Consider the following 22,396-nt stretch of genomic DNA (forward strand, 5'->3'; position numbering starts at 1 on the left):
CCACAACGTGCAGAATAATAAAGAAAGACCTGGAACTTTGATAGGAACCATTACTTAGCTGCAAAATAGCTGACTACTGTGTGAACATAGACCTACAGCACCATCTAGTGGTCACTGAGCAGCATTACATCTGACTTTCCTTGCTATTACACAGTATTCATTACAGAGCCTTTGCATGAAGTTGGATCAGTATTTTCCTTCCATCCCCAATTCATTGGTTGGGAAAATGTCCTCCAGAAACAAACAGCTAGATAAAAGAAAGGCCACGGCTGAAATACATGCAGTCCCCTCGACTCCACCCAGAGCCTCAGATACTTCTATCATAGATCCCACGGGCTTGCTGCAAGAGCTTAAATCCTTTTTCTTGCCAAAAATGGAGTCGCTCCAGGCGGGTGTGGACACCCTTACCAGCGAGGTTCGCCAATTTTCTACGAGACTAACACAGGCAGAGCAGCGTATTTCTGATGTGGAGGACAGACAAGAATCTATTACCACATCTGTACGACAACTCTTACGCCAAAACCAAGCCTTGCAAGAAAAAGTGGAGGACTTAGAGAATCGCAGTCGGAGAAACAACCTCAGAATAGTGGGACTCCCCGAATCTGTAAAAGGCAAGGATCTCCTAGAATTTACAGCAATGACTCTCCCTAAAATGCTCAGGATAAATCCAGACCACCTTCCTTTTGATATAGAAAGAGCGCACCGAATAGGCCCAGATAATGGCCTAGAAACCTCTAACTCCAGACCCCGTCAAACAATCTTTAAGTGCCTCAATTATCAGGAGAAACTTGCGCTCCTACGAGCCTACCGGGCCCACAAGGGAGACTTGATGTTTGAAGGCAAAAAACTCTTGATCTTTCAGGACTTTTCTACAGAAGTAACCAAGCTACGTAAGGACTTTGCTCCTCTTTGCTCTCGCCTCTATAAGGAGGGGAGACAGGCCTCCCTGCTGTACCCTGCCAAATTGAGGCTGCAGACGCCGACCGGACCCAAGTTCTTCCGCACACCTAAAGACCTACAAGCATACTTGGATGCAGAGGAACAAGGAGATGTTCACTGACCAAGCACAACCATTTCCCAACCTTCCTCTGTCTTACTATAGACAACCTAACAACGCAATTGCTCTCCCATGGAAGGAGAGATTCTTGGATAATCTCCAGAACAGAAGGAGCACAATGGAAGTGCACATGTACCTGGAGCCATATTTTGGCAACCGCTTTACAAGAGGTTATGACCCCCACCGCTCCCACCACACAGGTGGAAAGTGGAATAGACTGGAAAATTTATATTTCTAAAGTTATTACGGTTTTTACTGTTATTGCACTGTTTACCATAACTGTTTACACTATATTATTGTGTTCTGTTATTATGTTTATCTTATGTTATGTTTTGCCTACACTACAGTCACCTCCTATACCCCCAGCCTTTAATATCCTCACAGATGCATGGTCCCCTATGGACCACATGCTTATAGTAGAATACAGCACATGTGGCCCTGCATAGCCTAATCACTATTGGTTGGCACCCGACACGCATAGTGTCAGATCTGTTTACAAGTCTACCTGACTTATCGCTAGTTAGAGGAGACGAAGGCTTTGTGCCTAATTGCCCCCTTAAGTCCATTAAACCATGTCTGGCCCCTCAGAATTATGTCCAGATATCTAAGAGAGATATTCTCCCTTTAGGTGCCCCCTCTTCTTATTATACTGTTTATAGCGACTGGACCCCATATGCCCTATGCAGAGGGGACAAAACCGACCAACGAGAAGGAATGACCCTGTTTCCTAGTTCTAATATTTCCTGCTCCACTGCCCAACCAATTAGACATAAGAGACATAGGATGTATTGCTCTAATAAATTACCACTATGTATGCTCTATAAAGCACTGCTAATGCCTGTTGTTCCTCTTTCTTTTAGATTGAACTCGGGGTACCTACGGACCCGTCAGCCGCTGGCATCTACAAGGTCTAACATCCGCAGTGAGTCTTATCCACACCCACCTCATATACACACAATCACTTACTATAGACAATACTATGGAGCCCCCCGCTTGGTGGCTCGCATACTCCTCATTATAAGTATACCACTATGGCAATAAATTATAAGGTTACCTCTTGGAATGTGGGGGGGATAACATCCCCAGCGAAGAGGAGTATGATACTTCAATATCTCAACACACTTAGATCTGATATAGCACTGATTCAGGAAACCAGACTGTCTGCCAACGAACATGAGAAACTTAAATCTAGATGGGTGGGTCAAATTCTATACACACCAACAGAGGGTAGGAAGAGAGGAGTGGCAATCCTGGCTAGGAAAGGGCTACCAATCTCCTTTACAGATACGGAGGTAGACAGCGGAGGTAGATATTTAATTACAACAATGCATATACAAACGGCCACCTATATCCTGTGCAATGTCTATGGCCCTAATGCGTATTGCCCCACATTCTGGACCACCTTGCTTGCGAAATTGGCTATTCACAACACTTCACGTCTAATAATTGGAGGAGACTTCAATTTAGCACAAACACTGCCATTGGATAGGTTTAGAGACCCCTCCCTAGGGATTACAACCAATAAAGACATATCCAGATATAAAAGGGAGACTCGACTAATACATACATTCAAGGAAACACTAGGCCTGACCGATGTATGGAGAACACAAAATCCAGACCAGAGGGACTATACCTGCATTTCCAAGTCACATAATACCTTGTCACGCATTGACTTCTTCCTGACCTCGGCTGCACTGTCACCCCAGATTCACTCACCTACGATAGGTCAGGTCACGATATCGGATCATGCCCCAATACATATAAAATTGCAACCTGTACCGCAGAAACAACCAAGTAAATCCTGGAGATTCCCCTCTCACCTATATAATAATATAGGCTTTCGTCAGTGCCTTACACAGGCATGGACGCATTATCTATCAGACAATAACCAACACTTAGATAACCTAGACCTCCTATGGCACACCTCTAAAGCAGTCCTGAGGGGTCATATTACTGCCTTCGTAGCACATACTAATAAAATTTCCAGACGGACAGACAGCGACCTATTGACGCAATTAACAGAGGCATACAACAATTACCTTTCTAAACCTTCCTATATAACGAGACAAACATACTACGATCTAAAAAAAACTAGAGATACCTTTTTAGAGCAGCAAGACAGTAGACATACTATCTACAGACAAGGACACTTTTATAGACATGGCAACAAAGCGGGTAAATTACTAGCCAACTTGGTCAAAGCCCACAACCCTAAGTCATTTATTACTGCTATTCGGACGGAATCGGGACTGACAACACAGTCTGAGGGGATCTTGACTGAATTTGTTAAGTATTACCAAACTCTGTACTCCCAACAACACATAGATATAGGGAAAAAAAGTGAATTCTGGAGAGATCTTGTAGTCCCTACCCTCACAGACGAACAAAGAGAAAATTTAAATGCCCCAATATCCCAGCAGGAAGTCTCCAAAGGGATTAAACGACTCAAACTACACAAAGCGGCAGGCCCTGATGGACTGCCAGCAGAGTACTATAAGATTTTGGAGAAAGAGGTTAGCCCCATATTAGCATCCCTATACACGGAATATCTACTACATAATACCCGCCCCAACTGTCGCTTTACTGAAGCTAACATTTGCATCATTCCCAAACCGGACAGAGACCCCACACTCACCCCTTCTTACAGACCTATTTCGTTGCTTAACAGCGACTATAAATTACCGACGACTATACTAGCAAACTGACTGGCAAAGGTTTTACCCCTGTTGGTGCACCCGGATCAAACGGGTTTCATTACCGGACGCTCCTCAGTGGTAAATCTAAGAAAGACCCTGGCGGTGTCCGCCCATTATTGGTATGGTACCCACTCAGACACAGACTCTAACTTACCAGATGCTTGCCTTTTGGCGCTAGACGCCGAAAAGGCTTTTGATAGAATTGAGTGGGACCACCTGTACTCCTCCATGACACAGTTTGGCGTCACGGGTGCTTTCTTTAACCTCATCCAAAAGCTATATGCAGCTCCCAAAGCCTCACTGATCATCAATGGAGGGCTATCTACTTCCTTTGCTCTACAAAGGGGAACTCGACAGGGATGCCCCCTGTCGCCCCTCCTCTTCGACTTGGCCATAGAGCCCCTAGCTTGTTATATCCGACAGCACAGTGAGGGATTAGAGATAAACGGAATCAGACAACACCTCTCGCTTTATGCTGACGATCTCCTCTTGTTTGTAGGCAACCCAGAGTTCGGTATACCCAAACTTATCGAAATCATTGACAGTTTCGGATCATTCTCCGGTTACAAAATTAACAGAGATAAATCAGAGTTAACTTGGCTGAAAAACACTACACATAACACGCTACTAAACAGCGGATTCAAAGTGACAGAGGGCACATTTAAATACCTGGGCATACAAGTACACGTTGACCCCTCCAAATTATACCCTCTAAACATAGGCAGGATGGTCCAGAACGTTAGAGACACATTACAAGGATGGAGCGGACTTCCACTGTCACTGACTGGTAGAATACATCTTTTTAAAATGATAGCTCTACCCAAGATACTCTACCCCTTACAAATGCTCCCCTTGTTGCTGACCCACAAAGACATTAAAACACTCCAATCTGCTTTAGGCCAATTCGTCTGGCAAGGTAAGAAACAAAGAATAAATTGAACGACTTTGGCCATGCCGTATGAGAAGGGAGGACTACGCCTTCCAAATATTGCCTGGTATAACTGGGCGACACTGACGAAAATAGTTCTGGACTGGCTGACTGGAAATGGACAATTTACCACCCCTATTCTAGAGACTAGCATAGCATGCCCGATGCATCTAGCCTTCCTACCACATGCCAGGCTTAACTCTTTACCTCCAAAAATCCAACATCATATACTATTTAGAGACCCACTGAGAGCATGGGCTAGGCTGGGCAAGTTATGGGGCATACAATTTACTGCTAGCAAATTCCTCCCAATTCAGGGTAACCTTTCTTTCTTACCTGGATACACCACTGAAGTATTTCGGGCATGGCAGGAAAAGGGTCTCACCAGAATCGGGCAACTATTTAACCCCCTAACTCTTACGGTTCATCCCTTTCCAGATTTACAAAACATGTACTCGCTCCCAAACACACATAGATTTGCTTATTTACAGTGTAGGCACTATGTCACACAATTAAAAGCTGATGGTCTCCTACACACAGAAAATAATAATCTGACCGCATTATGCTCACTGGCTAAACAGGGTTCTTATAAGCTGGCAAACACATATAGCCTAGTACTCAGGCATTTTGACACCCTTACCACTCAAAAACTGACATCAAAATGGTCTAGATGTAGAATCATACAGATTGACGGCGAACGGCTCCTAAACAGTTTAACTGAAGTTAGATCCATCACGTTATCAGCAAACCTGAGAGAGACGCATATCAAAATACTGCAACAAGCTTACATTACCCCAGCTCTCAGGGCCAAATGGATCCCGGGAGCACAAGATGTATGTGTTAAATGTAACTATGCGAATCCTGACTGGGTTCACCTATTCTGGGACTGTCCTAAACTACAGTGGTTCTGGGGTAAATTAACCTACTGGATATCTAAAGTCATAAAAACTCGAGTCTCCCTTTCCGCACAAAGAGTCTTGTTCTTACTCCCAGAACACAATGTCCGCCCCTATGATACTTTTGTTTCTGTGTCTATTTTGACTGCAAAACAAGTGATCCTACAACACTGGGCAGATAGCTCATCCCCACCTTTTCGAAAACTACTTACCAAGATACACACACAGATGCTCATAGAACAAGCGGATGTTAGGGGGAATATTGAACAGAGGATAGCTAAGTACATAAAGAAATGGGAACCTTACCTACTACATCTGCCTGACACTATCAGGGAACGTGTCCTATATCCATTTAGAGGCAGCGACTTCATCCTGAAGGAAAACCTTAGGGGAAAGTGGTGTTTTTCTAACATAATCACGCAATAGATAGGTACATTCCAACACAATATGCCTCATACACCTCTTACTCCAGTATATCACGAAGCGGCTGGCGGTCCAAGGGAGCTCCGGGTAAGTAGGGGATACCACAGACTTTGGTGGTGTATCCCCCTTTCTTTCTTTATTTTCTTTAGTTTTTCTTTGTTTGTTATAATTTTTCTTTCTCTTTTTTGATTTATTTTTCTTTGTTTATTGTTGTTGTTTATTGTAAATATTTAAAGGAAAATGAGGAAAAAGGAGAGGAGAGGAGGCATGAACTTTGATTTCTATGATACCCTGACACAGGACTATTAAGTCATACTCAATGGACTTTCTTTATACGATGCTAAAGTCAGAGTCCTGTATAAGCTGAGATATACTTACTTTCTTATGTATGTATTGCATTTCAATGCTGTTATTGTTTTTCCTTTCTTGGTGCCTATTTCTCCCTCCTGTGGTATAAATAAAAGTTTTAAAAAAAAAAAAAACTGCTGCCATATAATGCTAAGGGAAATGGGCAGGCTCCTAAGCTTACATCCCTGCTTTTCAACAAAAGATACAAAGAAAAACTTATATTGGAAGTTGTGACGGATACCCTGGCTACCCCGACTGGGTAGCTCCACCAAACGGGTCCTGCTTCCTCCCTGCCGACTACAGCTATGTAGCTGGTAAGTGACCACAGCCTGTAGTCACCCCTGATGCCCGACAGCACCGGTATTCAGGGTCCCACCCTGTGGAAGACTCCGGCTGTGGCGGATACCCCGGCTACCCCGACTAGGTAGCTTCGCCAAACAGGTCCTGCTTCCTCCCTGCTGACTGCAGCTATGTAGTTGGCAAGTGACCACAGCCTGTAGCCACCCCTGATGCCCGTCAGCACCATTATTTAGGGTCCCACCCTGTGGCAGACACCGGCTACCCAGACTAGGTAGCTCTGCCAGAGGGTCCTTTCTCTGCCTGGAACAGGCTGCTGTGTAGCCCAGGAAAGTGATTTTAGCAGGAGCTCACCCAAATAACTAGACATACTAGCATTCAGGTGAAACAGGAACTGGTTTTATGGTAAAACATTCACTCCTTTTATACACAAAGCTCATCTTGCTAAGACACTGGACAATCCCACAATTTTCCTGCCATTCCCGCCCCTCCAGACAAGTCCCACAGAATCCCAGGACCCAGGTGTGACAGTTTTGGGGTGATCCTGGGGGAGCGGCGGCACTTCCAGGGTGTCATTTGAAAGCTCTCGGTCCCCAGATGCCACAAAGGGACCTCTTTTCCCGGTCATAGAGCAGCTCTTCCATGACAAAGTGTACACAGCAAAACAACACATAGCACACATCTGGGAGATCCCATAAGCCATGAAATGGCCAAATCTAATGTAACAGGGAGTGAGCCATGTTGTAGGGGGGTGGGTAGTAGCCTTAGCTGTCTGGTATCCGTGACATCTCCCCCCCTCCAGTTCAGCAGACCCTGCTAGACCCTTAACGGGTCGGCCTGGGGCTGTCCGATGGTGGCCCTCCACTTCTCAGTTGCTGGGAGAGGTTATCCCATCTCTCCTGGGGGGTTCCTGTTGGCATCTATCCCCTAGGCGCAAGGACAGTCACACGATGCAACGTCCCAAACAAGTTTGCCAAGGCCGGCTCCCAAACATTTGTTCTCCCACAAGTTCCAGTGTCCTTAAGTTCCATGGCCACACTGCCTCCCTCTGTCACACTCTGTTGAGTATTAGCTGACCCACCCACAAGCAAAGCCAGTGCCGGTTTCCCGGCTGTATCCCCACACCCAGACTGTAGGTTGAGGTTGCTCCTTGGTGGGGCAGGCAAGACTCGGGTGCCCAAACTGGTGGCACCAAATGCAGGGGCGGGTATCCAATAAAGCCATTGCCGGTTTCCCGGTTGTAGGTGGAAGTTGCTCTTTGGTGGGGCAGGCAAAACTCGGGTGCCCAAACTATTGGCAACAACTGCATGAGCGGATACCCCCCTGTGAGAAATACTCTGGGACGAGAAAAGGGTAGAGAACCTGCCAAACTACTGAGGGGAGAGACCGTCTGTCTCTTCTCCCAAAAAGTAGATCTACCACTGGGGAGGGAGGTCTGCTACCTCCACTCCATGGGAAACTGCTCTGCCTCTGAGGAGGGAGACCAACTGTCTCCTACCCTGGGAAGGGGTTCTGCCACTGGGGAGAGTTATTGACATCCGTCTTTCCCTGCAAGGGGCTCTGTGTAAGGGGAGGGAGGATGACTACCTCCGCTCCCAGGGGATGGCTCTGCCACTGGGGATAGAGACCGACTGTCTCCTCTCCTAGGAAGGGGTTCTGTGTAAGGGGAGGGAGGATGACTACCTCCACTCCCAGGGGATGGCTCTGCCACTAGGGAGAGATACTGACACTCTCTCCTCCCACATCTCTTGCTGGACAAGTCTATGTAGAACAGATAGCCATTCCTTCTTTGGCTGTTTTCCCAGGAAAGGCACTTTCAAGGTCCGCCAAACACAGAACCTCGTGTCATTCATGGGGAGGACCCTTCCATTGACCCACTACTGTTGAAGAGCCTCCCACCAGAGGTCCCGGCAGATCAGATCCCTCTGTTCCAGCTTGTCCTGTAGGTAAATAGGACTGTCCACTTGGACCAGTGCCTCCTGTATTTCTTTGAACTTCGACTTATAAAGTTACCAGCTACTGTGGCCTTTCTCCTCTGTCAGCAGGAATCGTGTGGAAGAAGAAGATCCCACTGCTGCCACCAATGTGATGGATACCCCGGCTACCCCGAATGGGTAGCTCCAACAAACGGGTCCTGATTCCTCCCGGCCAACTGCAGCTATGTAGCTGGCAAGTGACCACAGCCTGTAGTCACCCCTGATGCCCTACAGCACCGATATTCAGAGTCCCACCCTGTGGCAGACTCCGGCTGTGACAGATACCCTGGCTACCCTTACTGGGTAGCTCTGCCAAATGGGTCCTGCTTCCTCCCTGTTGACTGCAGCTATGTAGCCGGCAAGTGACCACAGCCTGTAGCCACCCCTGATGCCCGTCAGCACCAGTATTTAGGGTCCCACCTTGTGGCAGACTCCAGCTACCCAGACTAGTTAGCTCTCCCAGAGGGTCCTTCCTCTACCTGGAACAGGCTGCTATGTAGCCCAGGAAAGTGGAAAGTGATTTTAGCAGGAGCTCACCCAAATAATTAGACATACTAGCACTCAGGTGAAACAGGAACTGATTTTATTGTAAAACATACACTCCTTCAATACACAAAGCTCATTTTGATAAGACACTGGACAATCACACAATTTTTCCATCATTCCTGCCTCTTCAGACAAACCGGCACCTCCATAGGAGCCATAGTCCCACAGAATCCCAAGACCCAGGTGTGACGGTTTCGGGGTGATCCCGGGGGAGCGGCGGCACTTCCAGGGTGTCATTTGAAAGCTCTCAGACCGGAGATACAGCCCGTTGAAGTTATGGGGTAGGGGCGTCCAAAACCCCTGGTTCCCAAAGGAGCTCCCCTCTGGTAATCCCCCACCTCTTGTCCTCCCTAGGGGCTACCAATCCCCAAAAGAGCGGAGCTCTGGGGCAAAGGGCCGCTGGTGCGACCAGGGGTAAAGTTAGCAGGTGTCCTGCTGTTCTGTGGCCAACCGGCAGTTTCAGGAGCTCGGACAGCCTGAGAGGGGTTAGGTGGTTGTCCATTGTAAGGCGGCTGACCGGGTGTTCCAGGAGCCCGGCCAGCCTTGGAGGATTTTTCCCGGTCATAGATCAGCTCTTCCATGACTAAGTGTACACAACAAAACAACACATAGCACGCATCTGGGAGATCCCATAAGCCATGAAATGGCCAAATCTAATGTAACAGGGAGTGAGCCTTAAAGTAGGGGGGTTGGGGGTAGCCTTAGCTGTCTGGTATCCGTGACAGAAGTAAATTAGAAAGTTGTTTAAAATCGCATGCTCTATCTGAATCATTAAAGAAAAATTTGTTTTTGTTTTTTATACATTTAAAAATTTCAGGTTCACTTGTTAGAACCATTGATTTTATGGTGCTTCCAATCAAGATATGACACTTTTTTATTTAAGAACTACAGAAAACACATTTTTATAAATAAGCTTTTATATCGTTCCAGCAGTAAAGAATTCTTGAAATGTATGTGAATATTTCTTACCTGCTTTTTTCTTGTGGATTCAGATGACATTAGTCCTTAAAAGCAAACAACAAACATTAATGATTTTTTCTTGAAACCATTTTATATGTTTTATACATGTTCACAATAAATTTCCAGAAAACATAATAAAGTTTGTGAACACTAATTATAATGATACATGTAATTGTGAAACTTTTTTGGTGGATCTTAGTAGTGTAGCAAATTCCATTCCATCTTAACAGGATAGAAAGGTCAAAAAGGAAATGTGCATGGGTGCATTTCAATGTGAAATAGAATAATTTTTACAATGTACTTTACTGTTACCATTTCTTTCATGTAATTAGCAAGAGTCCATGAGCTAGTGACGTATGGGATATACATTCCTACCAGGAGGGGCAAAGTTTCCCAAACCCTAAAATGCCTATAAATACACCCCTCACCACACCCACAATTCAGTTTTTACAAACTTTGCCTCCGATGGAGGTGGTGAAGTAAGTTTGTGCTAGATTCTACGTTGATATGCGCTCCGCAGCAAGTTGGAGCCCGGTTTTCCTCTCAGCGTGCAGTGAATGTCAGAGGGATGTGAGGAGAGTATTGCCTATTTGAATGCAGTGATCTCCTTCTACGGGGTCTATTTCATAGGTTCTCTGTTATCGGTCGTAGAGATTCATCTCTTACCTCCCTTTTCAGATCGACGATATACTCTTATATATACCATTACCTCTGCTGATTCTCGTTTCAGTACTGGTTTGGCTTTCTACAAACATGTAGATGAGTGTCCTGGGGTAAGTAAATCTTATTTTCTGTGACACTCTAAGCTATGGTTGGGCACTTTATTTATAAAGTTCTAAATATATGTATTCAAACATTTATTTCCCTTGACTCAGAATGTTCAACATTCCTTATTTTTCAGACAGTCAGTTTCATATTTGGGATAAATGCATTTGTTTCAATCATTTTTTCTTACCTTAAAAAATTTGACTTTTTCCCTGTGGGCTGTTAGGCTCGCGGGGGCAGAAAATGCTTCATTTTATTGCGTCATTCTTGGCGCGGACTTTTTTGGCGCAAAATTTTTTTTCTGTTTCCGGCGTCATACGTGTCGCCGGAAGTTGCGTCATTTTTTGACGTTTTTTTGCGTCAAAAATGTCGGCGTTCCGGATGTGGCGTCATTTTTGGCGCCAAAAGCATTTAGGCGCCAAATAATGTGGGCGTCTTTTTTGGCGCTAAAAAATCTGGGCGTCATTTTTGTCTCCACATTATTTAAGTCTCATTATTTATTGCTTCTGGTTGCTAGAAGCTTGTTCACTGGCATTTTTTTCCCATTCCTGAAACTGTCATTTAAGGAATTTGATCAATTTTGCTTTATATGTTGTTTTTTTCTTTTACATATTGCAAGATGTTCCACGTTGCAACTGAGTCAGAAGATACTTCAGGAAAATCACTGCACAGTGCTGGAGCTACCAAGCTAAGTGTATCTGCTATAAACTTTTGGTATCTGTTTCTCCAGCTGTTATTTGTATTGCATGTCATGTCAAACTTATTAATGCAGATAAAATTTCCTTTAGTACTGTTACATTACCTGTTGCTGTTCCGTCAACATCTAATTTTCAGAGTGTTCCTGATAACATAAGAGATTTTATTTTTTAAATCCATTAAGAAGGCTATGTCTGTTATTTCTCCTTCTAGTATACATAAAAGTCTTTTAAAACTTCTCTTTTTTCAGATGAATTTTTAAATGAACATCATCATTCTGATACTGATAATGGTTCTTCTGGTTCAGAGGTTTCTGTCTCAGAGGTTGATGCTGATAAATCTTTGTATTTGTTCAAGATGGAATTTATTCGTTCTTTACTTAAAGAAGTGTTATTTGCATTAGAAATAGAGGATTCTGGTCCTCTTGATACTAAATGTAAACGTTTAAATAAGGTTTTTAAATCTCCTGTAGTTATTCCAGAAGTGTTTTATCTCCCTGATGCTATTTCTGAAGTAATTTCCAGGGAATGGAATAATTTGGGTAATTTATTTACTCCTTCTAGACGTTTAAGCAAATTATATCCTGTGCCATCTGACAGATTAGAGTTTTTTGGGACAAAAATCCCTAAGGTTATGGGGCTGTCTCTACTCCTGCTAATGTACTACTATTCCTACGGCAGATAGTACTTCATTTAAGGATCCTTTAGATAGGAAAATTGAATCCTTTCTAGGAAAAGCTTACTTATGTTCAGGTAATCTTCTTAGACCTGCTATATTTTTAGCGGATGTTGCTGCAGCTTCAACTTTTTGGTTAGAAGCTTTAGCGCAACAAGTAACAGATCATAATTTTATAGCATTATTATTATTCTATAACATGCTAATAATTTTATTGGTGATACCATCTTTTGATATCATTAGAGTTGATGTCAGGTATATGTCTCTAGCTATTTTAGCTAGAAAAGCTTTATGGATTAAACTTGGAATGCTGACATGTCTTCTAAGTCAACTTTGCTTTCCCTTTCTTTTCAGGGTAAATAATCATTTTCGTTCCTTTCCTCACAACAAGGAACAAAAGCCTGATCCTTCATCCTCAGGAGCGGTATCAGTTTGGAAACTATTTCCAGTTTGGAATATATCCAAGCCTTATAGAAACCTATAGCCAGCTCCTAAGTACCTATGAAGGTGCGGCCCTTATTCCAGCTCAGCTGGTATGGGGCAGATTACGTTTTCTTCAAAGAAATTTGGATCAATTCCGTTCTTAATCTCTGGTTTCAGAAACATTGTTTCAGAAAGGTACAGAATTGGCTTCAAGTTAAGGCCTCCTGCTAAGAGATTCTTTTCTTTCCCGTGTCCCAGTTAACACAGCAAAGGCTCAGCATTTCTGAAATGTGTTTCAGATCTAGAGTTGGCTGGAGTATTTATGCCAGTTCCAGTTCTGGAACAGAGGCTGGGGTTTTATTTTATCTCTTCATTGTACCAAAGAAGGTCAATTCCTTCAGACCAGTTCCGGATCTATCATTATTGAATCGTTATGTTAGGATACCAACATTCAAGATGGTTACTGTAGGACTATCCTGCCTTTTGTTTAGCAAGGGCATTATATGTCTACAATAGATTTACAGGATGTGTATCTGCATATTCCGATTCATCCAGATCACTTTTAGTGTCTGAGATTCTCTTTTTAGACAAGCATTACCAGTTTTGTGGCTCTACCGTTTGGCCTAGCCTCAGTTCCAAGAATTTTTTTCAAAGGTTCTCGGTGCCCTTCTTTCTGTAATCAGAGAATAGGGTTTTGGTATTTCCTTATTTGGACGATATCTTGGTACTTGCTCAGTCTTCTCATTTTCGAAGAATCTCATACGAATCGACTTGTGTTGTTTCTTCAAGTTCATGGTTGGAGGATCAATTTACCAATCAGTTCATTGATTCCTCAGACAAGGGTAACCTTTTTAGGTTTCTAGATAAATTCAGTGTCTATGACTCGGTCCTTGTCAGACAAGAGAAGTTTAACATTGATATCAGCTTGTCAAAACCTTCAGTCACAATCATTCCCTTTGGTAGCCTTATGCATGGAAATGTTGGGTCTTAGGACTGCCGCATCAGATGCGATCTCCTTTGCTCGTTTTCACATGCAACCTCTTCAGCTCTGTATGCTGAACCAATGGTGCAGGGATTACTCAAAGATATCTCAATTTATATCTTTAAACCGATTTTACGACACTCTCTGACATGGTGGACAGATCACCATCGTTTAGTTCAGGGGGCTTCTTTGTTCTTCCGACCTGGACTATAATCTCAACAGATGCAAGTCTTACAGGTTGGGGAGCTGTGTGGGGGTATCTGACGGCACAAGGGGTTTGGGAATCTCAGGAGGTGAGATTTCCGATCAATATTTTGGAACTCCGTGCAATTTTCAGAGCTCTTCAGTCTTGGCCTCTTCTGAAGAGAGAGTTGTTCATTTGTTTTCAGATAGACAATGTCACAACTGTGGCATACATCAATCATCAAGGAGGGACTCACAGTCCTCTGGCTATGAAAGAAGTATCTCGAATTTTGGTTTGGGCGGAATCCAGCTCCTGTCTAACCTCTGCGGTTCATATCCCAGGTATGGACAATTGGAAAGCGGATTATCTCAGTCGCCAAACGTTGCATCCGGGCGAATGGTCTCTTCACCCAGAGGTATTTCTTCAGATTGTTCAAATGTGGGAACTTCCAGAAATAGATCTGATGGCTTCTCATCTAAACAAGAAACTTCCCAGGTATCTGTCCAGATCCCGGGATCCTCAGGCGGAGGCAGTGGATGCATTATCACTTCCTTGGAAGTATCATCCTGCCTATATCTTTCCGCCTCTAGTTCTTCTTCCAAGAGTAATCTCCAAGATTCTGAAGGAATGCTCGTTTGTTCTGCTGGTAGCTCCGGCATGGCCTCACAGGTTTTGGTATGCGGATCTTGTCCGGATGGCCTCTTGCCAACCGTGGACTCTTCCGTTAAGACCAGACCTTTTGTCTCAAGGTCCTTTTTTCCATCAGGATCTGAAATCCTTTAAAAAGGTATGGAGATTGAACGCTTGATTCTTGGTCAAAGAGGTTTCTCTGACTCTGTGATTAATACTATGTTACAGGCTCGTAAATCTGTATCCAGAGAGATATATTATAGAGTCTGGAAGACTTATATTTCTTGGTGTCTTTCTCATCATTTTTCATGGCATTCTTTTAGAATACCGAGAATATTACAGTTTCTTCAGGATGGTTTAGATAAGGGTTTGTCCGCAAGTTCCTTGAAAGGTCAAATCTCTGCTCTTTCTATTCTTTTTCACAGAAAGATTGCTATTCTTCCTGATATTCATTGTTTTGTACAAGCTTTGGTTCGTATAAAGCCTGTCATTAAGTCAATTTCTCCTCCTTGGAGTTTGAATTTGGTTCTGGGGGCTCTTCAAGCTCCTCCATTTGAACCTATGCATTCATTGGATATTAAATTACTTTCTTGGAAAGTTTTGTTCCTTTTGGCCATCTCTTCTGCCAGAAGAGTTTCTGAATTATCTGCTCTTTCTTGTGAGTCTCCTTTTCTGATTTTTCATCAGGATAAGGCGGTGTTGCGAACTTCTTTTGAATTTTTACCTAAGTTGTGAATTCCAACAACATTAGTAGAGACATTGTGGTTCCTTCATTATGTCCTAATCCTAAGAATTCTAAGGAGAAATCATTGCATTCTTTGGATGTTATTAGAGCTTTGAAATATTATGTTGAAGCTACTAAGTCTTTCCGAAAGACTTCTAGTTTATTTGTTATCTTTTCCGGTTTTAGAGAGGCCAGAAAACTTCTGCCATTTCTTTGGCATCTTGGTTGAAATCTTTAATTCATCTTGCCTATGTTGAGTCGGGTAAGACTCCGCCTCATAGGATTACAGCTCATTCTACTAAGTCAGTTTCTACTTCCTGGGCGTTTAGGAATGAAGCTTCGGTTGATCAGATTTGCAAAGCGGCAACTTGGTCCTCTTTGCATACTTTTACCAAATTCTACCATTTTGTTGTATTTTCTTCTTCTGAAGCAGTTTTTGGTAGAAAAGTACTTCAGGCAGCGGTTTCAGTTTGAATCTTCTGCTTATGTTTTTCATTAAACTTTATTTTGGGTGTGGATTATTTTCAGCAGGAATTGGCTGTCTTTATTTTATCCCTCCCTCTCTAGTGACTCTTGTGTGGAAAGATCCACATCTTGGGTAGTCATTATCCCATACGTCACTAGCTCATGGACTCTTGCTAATTACATGAAAGAAAACATAATTTATGTAAGAACTTACCTGATAAATTCATTTCTTTCATATTAGCAAGAGTCCATGAGGCCCGCCCTTTTTTGTGGTGGTTATGATTTTTTTGTATAAAGCACAATTATTCCAATTCCTTATTTTATATGCTTTCGCACTTTTTTCTTATCACCCCACTTCTTGGCTATTCGTTAAACTGAATTGTGGGTGTGGTGAGGGGTGTATTTATAGGCATTTTAGGGTTTGGGAAACTTTGCCCCTCCTGGTAGGAATGTATATCCCATACGTCACTAGCTCATGGACTCTTGCTAATATGAAAGAAATGAATTTATCAGGTAAGTTCTTACATAAATTATGTTTTTTCAGTGGCATATGCATATATCGCGTGCAGCCCTGTGCACCAGTATGCAAGCATGATGCCTGCTCAGAGAGTCAGCAGTGGCTTCTATGAAATAAATTATGTCTTCAGAAGCAATACACACCACAGCCAGCTTTCTGAGAAGTTGTTGTTTTTGAATACTGGTGCCTGGGCCCTCACAGGATATGTGCGTATGCTGCTGTAATAACTTTTACTACAAGCATTTTTTTCTAATGAAAGTATATTGCAAAAATGCTTCTATTTCACATTATTATTGCCCATTTTTGACCATTCTATCCCTTTAATACATGTTAGGGACATCATAAAATATTTACAGTTTGTAACGGAGATCAAGCTTGTTATTCTATGACCCAGTTTAATTTCCTGGTGATGCATTTTTTGCAAGTATAAAAATAAAATAGGTTGTGTGATAAGATATTGAACAGGGTTTAATCATTCTAAATACAATACAAATTAAAAAAAAGGGGTGGAGCTAACCGCCGAACAGAGCGCACCTGCATAGGAAGAGCTCTGTGAAAAACTTTCTAAATAAAGGGGTTTTAGAGCTCAAAACCAGACCATAAACTCCCCACAACCTGCTAGGGACTAACAGAGCAAGCAGGAGGGGAAAATCCCAACACAACAGACGAGCAAGACTCCTTCACACCAGAAGGCAAACTAGCGGCGATCACCCTAAGACCATCAGGGAAACAGACATTGAGCCCTAGATCAATCGAGGTGCTGCAAGCTAACAATAAGGAGACAGGGTAAGGCATAAAAAAAATCTAACACGATGCAAATAACAAACCCTACTCCTGAGGAACATCTCCCTAGATAACCACTCCTATAATACTATAGAAAACTGTATACAGTAACTAAGCCATCTACTAAAGACTGGGCATACAATTGACAAGCCACCATCATATAATCTCTGGCTCTGTAACCCACACCCCCAGAAGTGACACACAGGGCTTCCCTGCAGAGATACAGCTTTAACTGACACAGAGACCTAGAAATGCAAAGATACTAAACAATGAAGAACAAGATATTCCAGCATAAATTTACACTTGCATGAACTTTATAATAATAATATGCTCAAATAAACCACAGCACTGAACACCTGACCACAAAGTATATAAAGCCACTAGTGGGACAAAGCCTAAAACATTTCCTCTGACTACCCAATATTACCTAGCCACAAAATGAAGAATAAAACTCAAACAGTGAAAGACTGTTTATCTTGTTCGCAAATGAAACATAAAGCACAGGAGACGCCATCATCCCCAGGAAGTAAAATACTCCCCACACCTGAAAAAAACAGATGATGCGCACACAAACACCTAACCAAGAATTACTTCAACAAATAAAAGCCCTATTCCAGGAAGAATTTAAAACAGCACTGTCGGAAATACGGCAGGATATACTGGAAATAGGAGGCTGCACAGCTGACATAAAGGAAAAATTAGAAGAGGTAGTGGAGGAAATACCAAATCTGCAAACCACTATTCAAGATCAAGCCCACTAAATAAGGAAGCTAGAAGATCGATTGGAAGATTTGGGAAACAGATCTAGAAGATCCAATCTGCGGATACGCAATCTACCAGAAACCTATACTAATCTTACAGAAACGGTCACGCAACTATTTCAACAGCTATTACCTGAGATAGATACAGATCTCTTCCTAATGGACAGAGTACACCGAGCACTAACAAGACCACCACAACCGTCTCAACACAGAGATATTATAGTGAAACTACATTAACTACCACATCAAGGATAAATTACTGAAAGCCACCAGATCATTGAACACCATACGATTCGACGGACACTCACTTGAAATTTACTCTGACCTAGCCCGATAACACTACGTACAAGAGGAGAGCTAAATCCAATTCTATCAACGCTAACATTAGCTCAAATTAAATATAGGTGGAACTTCCCATTTAAACTAACCTTCAACTTTCAGAATACTACCTATTCCTGCTCCACACTAGAAGAAGGGGAAACCTTACTAAAAAGACTCCAGCTAACAAAGGACACTCAAACAACTACTTCCCCACCCAAGGCCCAACAGAAACTATTTCAAAAAGAATGGACATCAGTAGGGAAACCTAAAAAATGCAGAAGAGAAGAACAAGGACCCAAAAACCAGGACTGGCCTGAGCAATCAGTGAATGATGATGCTTCACCGCCAAGTACTATGGCTGGACATCTTTTATCTCATGAAAACCTATAAGTGGTAATTACTTTACAAAGTATACTGTTCACTAAATACATACATTTCCAATATCCATTGGACATACACCTTAGTTCGTCATTTCTGGCAAATATTTTTTTATTATTGTTATCAGGTATTTATAGAGCGCCAACAGGTTTGACAGTGCTATAAAATCAGATGTATTTTTTTTTCTTCTTATGTCGCACATATTGTAAACTGACCTATTATTAGGTCTTGGTTATATTTTGACAACATACTAACCTCCTACCTTCCCCTTTCCCCCCATCTTAACCCATGGCCCTCCCTCTCCCTCCTAATTCAGACTCAGGTAAAAGAGTATAGAAAGGCTAACCCTTAATTCACCCCCTTTCCCTATTCACCCCCTATACTCCTTAACCTATCCTTTACCAAATAGGTTTATGCACTTTTGTTTACTTCTACACAATTGCTGCAACTCGTTTTGCTGTTCTATTTGTTGTTATTTCTGTTACTGAAAAATGTTTATTTTGACTGTAATGCTATACTTGTTTCATTATCAAACTCATAACAAGAGAACGCATATTAAACGGACATGCGTACATCCCACTTATTTATTTTATACATCAAAAAATACAAAAACAAAGGAAACTATCCCCCTCCTGAGAAGGTGTAGTAGTATATATATATATATATATATATATATATATATATATATATATATATATCCTGTATTAGGCTACAATGTGTGATTTTGTAAAATTTTGGGATGGTGGTGTGCCACAGGATTTTTTAATGTAAAAAAGTGTGCCACGGCAAAAAAAAAGGTTGCAAATCACTGTAGTAGTCTAATTTGCAACAAACATAATGCTAAAAACCACAGGATGAATAAAACATATACACATCCTTCCATTACACAATTATTCATTTTCAGCATCTCACGGAAGACCAGATTAAAACATAAAAATGCCAGCTATTAAAATAATCTCCCACAACGTTAGAGGATTACACTCTAACATTAAAAGGTGCATAGGTTTGACAGAATATAAGGCTCACAATAACCATATAATACTATTGCAAGAAACACACTTCACCAAATCCTGCACACCCAAATACTGGGAAAAAACATACCCACTACAATACCATCCTACAAGCAAGAAGAAAAAAACACTGTTGGGTCTCTATATTACTTCATGCCTCTCTCAATTTTAAAGAGGAGGAAGTAATAATTGAGTCATTTTTGGGAGATATTTAATCCTAAAATGTTTGCTATAAGTACTGGAGTATTATGTAGCAGTCCTATATGCACCAAATGAAAGACACGCACTCTTCCTGTCCAAACTAATCCACCAACTAACCCAATGGAAGAAATACAGAATGATAGTGGGAGGAGACTTTAAAATAATCTTAGATGATAAGATCGACAGAACGGGAAACACTAAACAAAAAAGACAGAGACAAGACCCAAATGTTACCCTATTAAAGGATTTCTTAACAGACCACAACCGAATAGATGGGTGGAGAACCTTAAATCAAACAAATATAGATTATATCTACCACTCACATGTACACAACTCTCTCTTGAGAATTGATTATGTCTTGCTGAGTCAAATTATAATCCCCCTAAGAACAAAAGTTCAAATTCTAAACTGCACATGGTCAGATCACACTATGGTAGCAATCAATATTGAAGGAATTATAAACCCTAAAAGATCACGATCCAGGGGGTTAATCCCTAATCTACTTAAAGACACATTAATATTAGAAAAAAGTAACATCAAATAATTTATCCATATTAATTAGGGATCAACTACTAACCCCATTCATATATGGGGAGCTCTGAAAGCATATACAAGAGGCCTACTGATTACTGAGTTAAACAAGCAAATTAAACTTAGAACTCATAAAATAGAAACTCTCCGAAAAGATATCACTGAAATAAAACAACAATTAATTACCCACCCACTATACATATATAGAGGGAAGAAAACTGTCACTCAATTATCTTGCTGCCGTCTCCAGAAATGAGCCGTTGCTTCACCGTCTTTACATGCACAGAACACCAGAGAGACTCCAGTGCATGAGCATGCATAACATAAAGAAAATAGTATCCAGAGAACAAGAGCACATAAGCACAATCATTAGAAATGGCAATAATCTTGGTTCTGATAGTGGGGCTGATAAAACTTCACATTTATTTTCAGTTAGGTTAAAACTTACAATTTCACTGGACAAAATAAAGAGGAGTGTAGGTACTAGCGGAACAGGTGCCTACGTCAACTGACGCGTTTCACACCGTTCTGTCGCTTTTTCAAAGATAGCCTGGAGGGGGTCAATTGGTCAGTATATGCGCTAAACTATACACGCCCATCAATATGCGTAAACCAATCAGTTCTTACAAAAAACAACATACCCTCTCCAGGTTATGTAGCGTAGTTCATCATTGCTAAAAAAAACGTATAGAACACTTGAGACAATTTACTAAGTATATACAAAAAGCCGTAAATTAAAAACTATACACATCTTACAATGTAGCAAAATTACTTTGACTGTATACCATAGCACAGCATATACTCACACAAACAGCAGATAGACCTTAGCTTTTTAGGAAATTATCACAAGAGTTGTATTCATTTCAGACCATAAATGATAAAGATATATACATGTATAGTAGATAGCGAAATTCACACTCTCAATATTACATCTACGGGCAGCGTATAACATGTTTGCTTGTAATTTATACCTACATAGACAAATCATTACATTAGCAACTGTATTACATACTCCATAGATGAACATATACAAATTATTTGAAAAACTCAGTATACTCTGATACATTGTAACCCTTTGTAATCCGGTCTTTATCTGGCAAGCTAGCAATACATAATATCAGTATATTTGTGCACCCTGTATGTTACTATTAATAAAGCTCTAATCAAAGACCAAAAAATGCTGATAATATTAAGATTAGACTATAATATGGTTAGCCTTGATAAAGATCTATCCCATCTCAGATTAATAACATGGGGCTCCCTGGTGTTTAATTTGAAAATCCATTGAACTTCCTTATCTTAGGAGTCTTTTAAAACAATCACCTCCTCTTTTTTAAAATGGGACAAAATCTATGGCCTGAAACTGAAGGGCTTTTTTGGCACTCAAAATTCTGCTGCCCCCCCCAAGGTTTTAGGCCTTTTTTCCATTTAATATTTTTTTGGGTCATTGTGTATAATGTTTTGGTTTTGTTAATAACAATTAAAAAGAAAATGTGCTAGCAAAACACTTGCATACAGGTGGGTTGAATTGCATGCATCTCATACCATTTTCTCCCTGAGAGAAGGGAGAGATAAGGAGAGAGAGAGAGAGAGAAAAGGGGAGAGAGAGAGAAAAGGGGAGAGAGAGAGAAAAGGAGAGAGAGAGAAAAAAGGAGAGAGAGAGAGAAAAGGAGAGAGAGAGAGAAAAGGAGAGAGAGAGAGAAAAGGAGAGAGAGAGAGAAAAGGAGAGAGAGAGAGAAAAGGAGAGAGAGAAAAAGAGAGAGAGAGAAAAAGAGAGAAAAAGAGAGAGAGAGAGAGAGAGAGAGACACCATTATTCAAGTAATGAAACTTTTTAATATTTACTCCATGTGTTCATGAATGCAGAGAAAGCTAGCTATTAGTAGCTAACATACATTAGCACTGAGAGTTTATGATTAGACATCACAAGCTGATCTAAGCAGTGCACAGACACATCCAGTCTGTTAGCTGCTAAGACCTGCAATAAGCACTGCGCTCGCAGACCCACAACAGCTGATAAGGGGAGGTAGCATTTTGGCACAAGGTCTTCTCCTCCAGCCTCACCTTGGAAGCATATCCCCGGTCAAGTTTCTCACCAAGAACGCTTCCACTGCAAAAATGCTGGCGGCTCTAAATGAAACAACGGTTTAAAGGAGCACTGCCCATAAAGAGGGACCTTAATCAGCGCATGTTCCTTGTCTTCTCTGTAAAAGCCTGCACTTTAT

At 41.7% G+C, this 22,396-nt stretch overlaps 1 protein-coding gene across 1 annotated transcript in view; it reads right to left on the minus strand.

Moving 5' to 3' along the window:
- Positions 1-22,396, minus strand: part of MAP3K19 (mitogen-activated protein kinase kinase kinase 19) — a 207,948-nt gene that overhangs the window by 95,100 nt on the left and 90,452 nt on the right. Inside the window, exon 9 of the mRNA XM_053712516.1 lies at positions 10,137-10,171. Coding sequence (XP_053568491.1) covers positions 10,137-10,171 — 35 coding nt within the window. The remainder of the gene's footprint in view (positions 1-10,136; positions 10,172-22,396) is intronic.

Source organism: Bombina bombina, chromosome 1, assembly GCF_027579735.1.
Source record: "Bombina bombina isolate aBomBom1 chromosome 1, aBomBom1.pri, whole genome shotgun sequence".
Taxonomy (NCBI): Eukaryota; Metazoa; Chordata; class Amphibia; order Anura; family Bombinatoridae; genus Bombina; species Bombina bombina.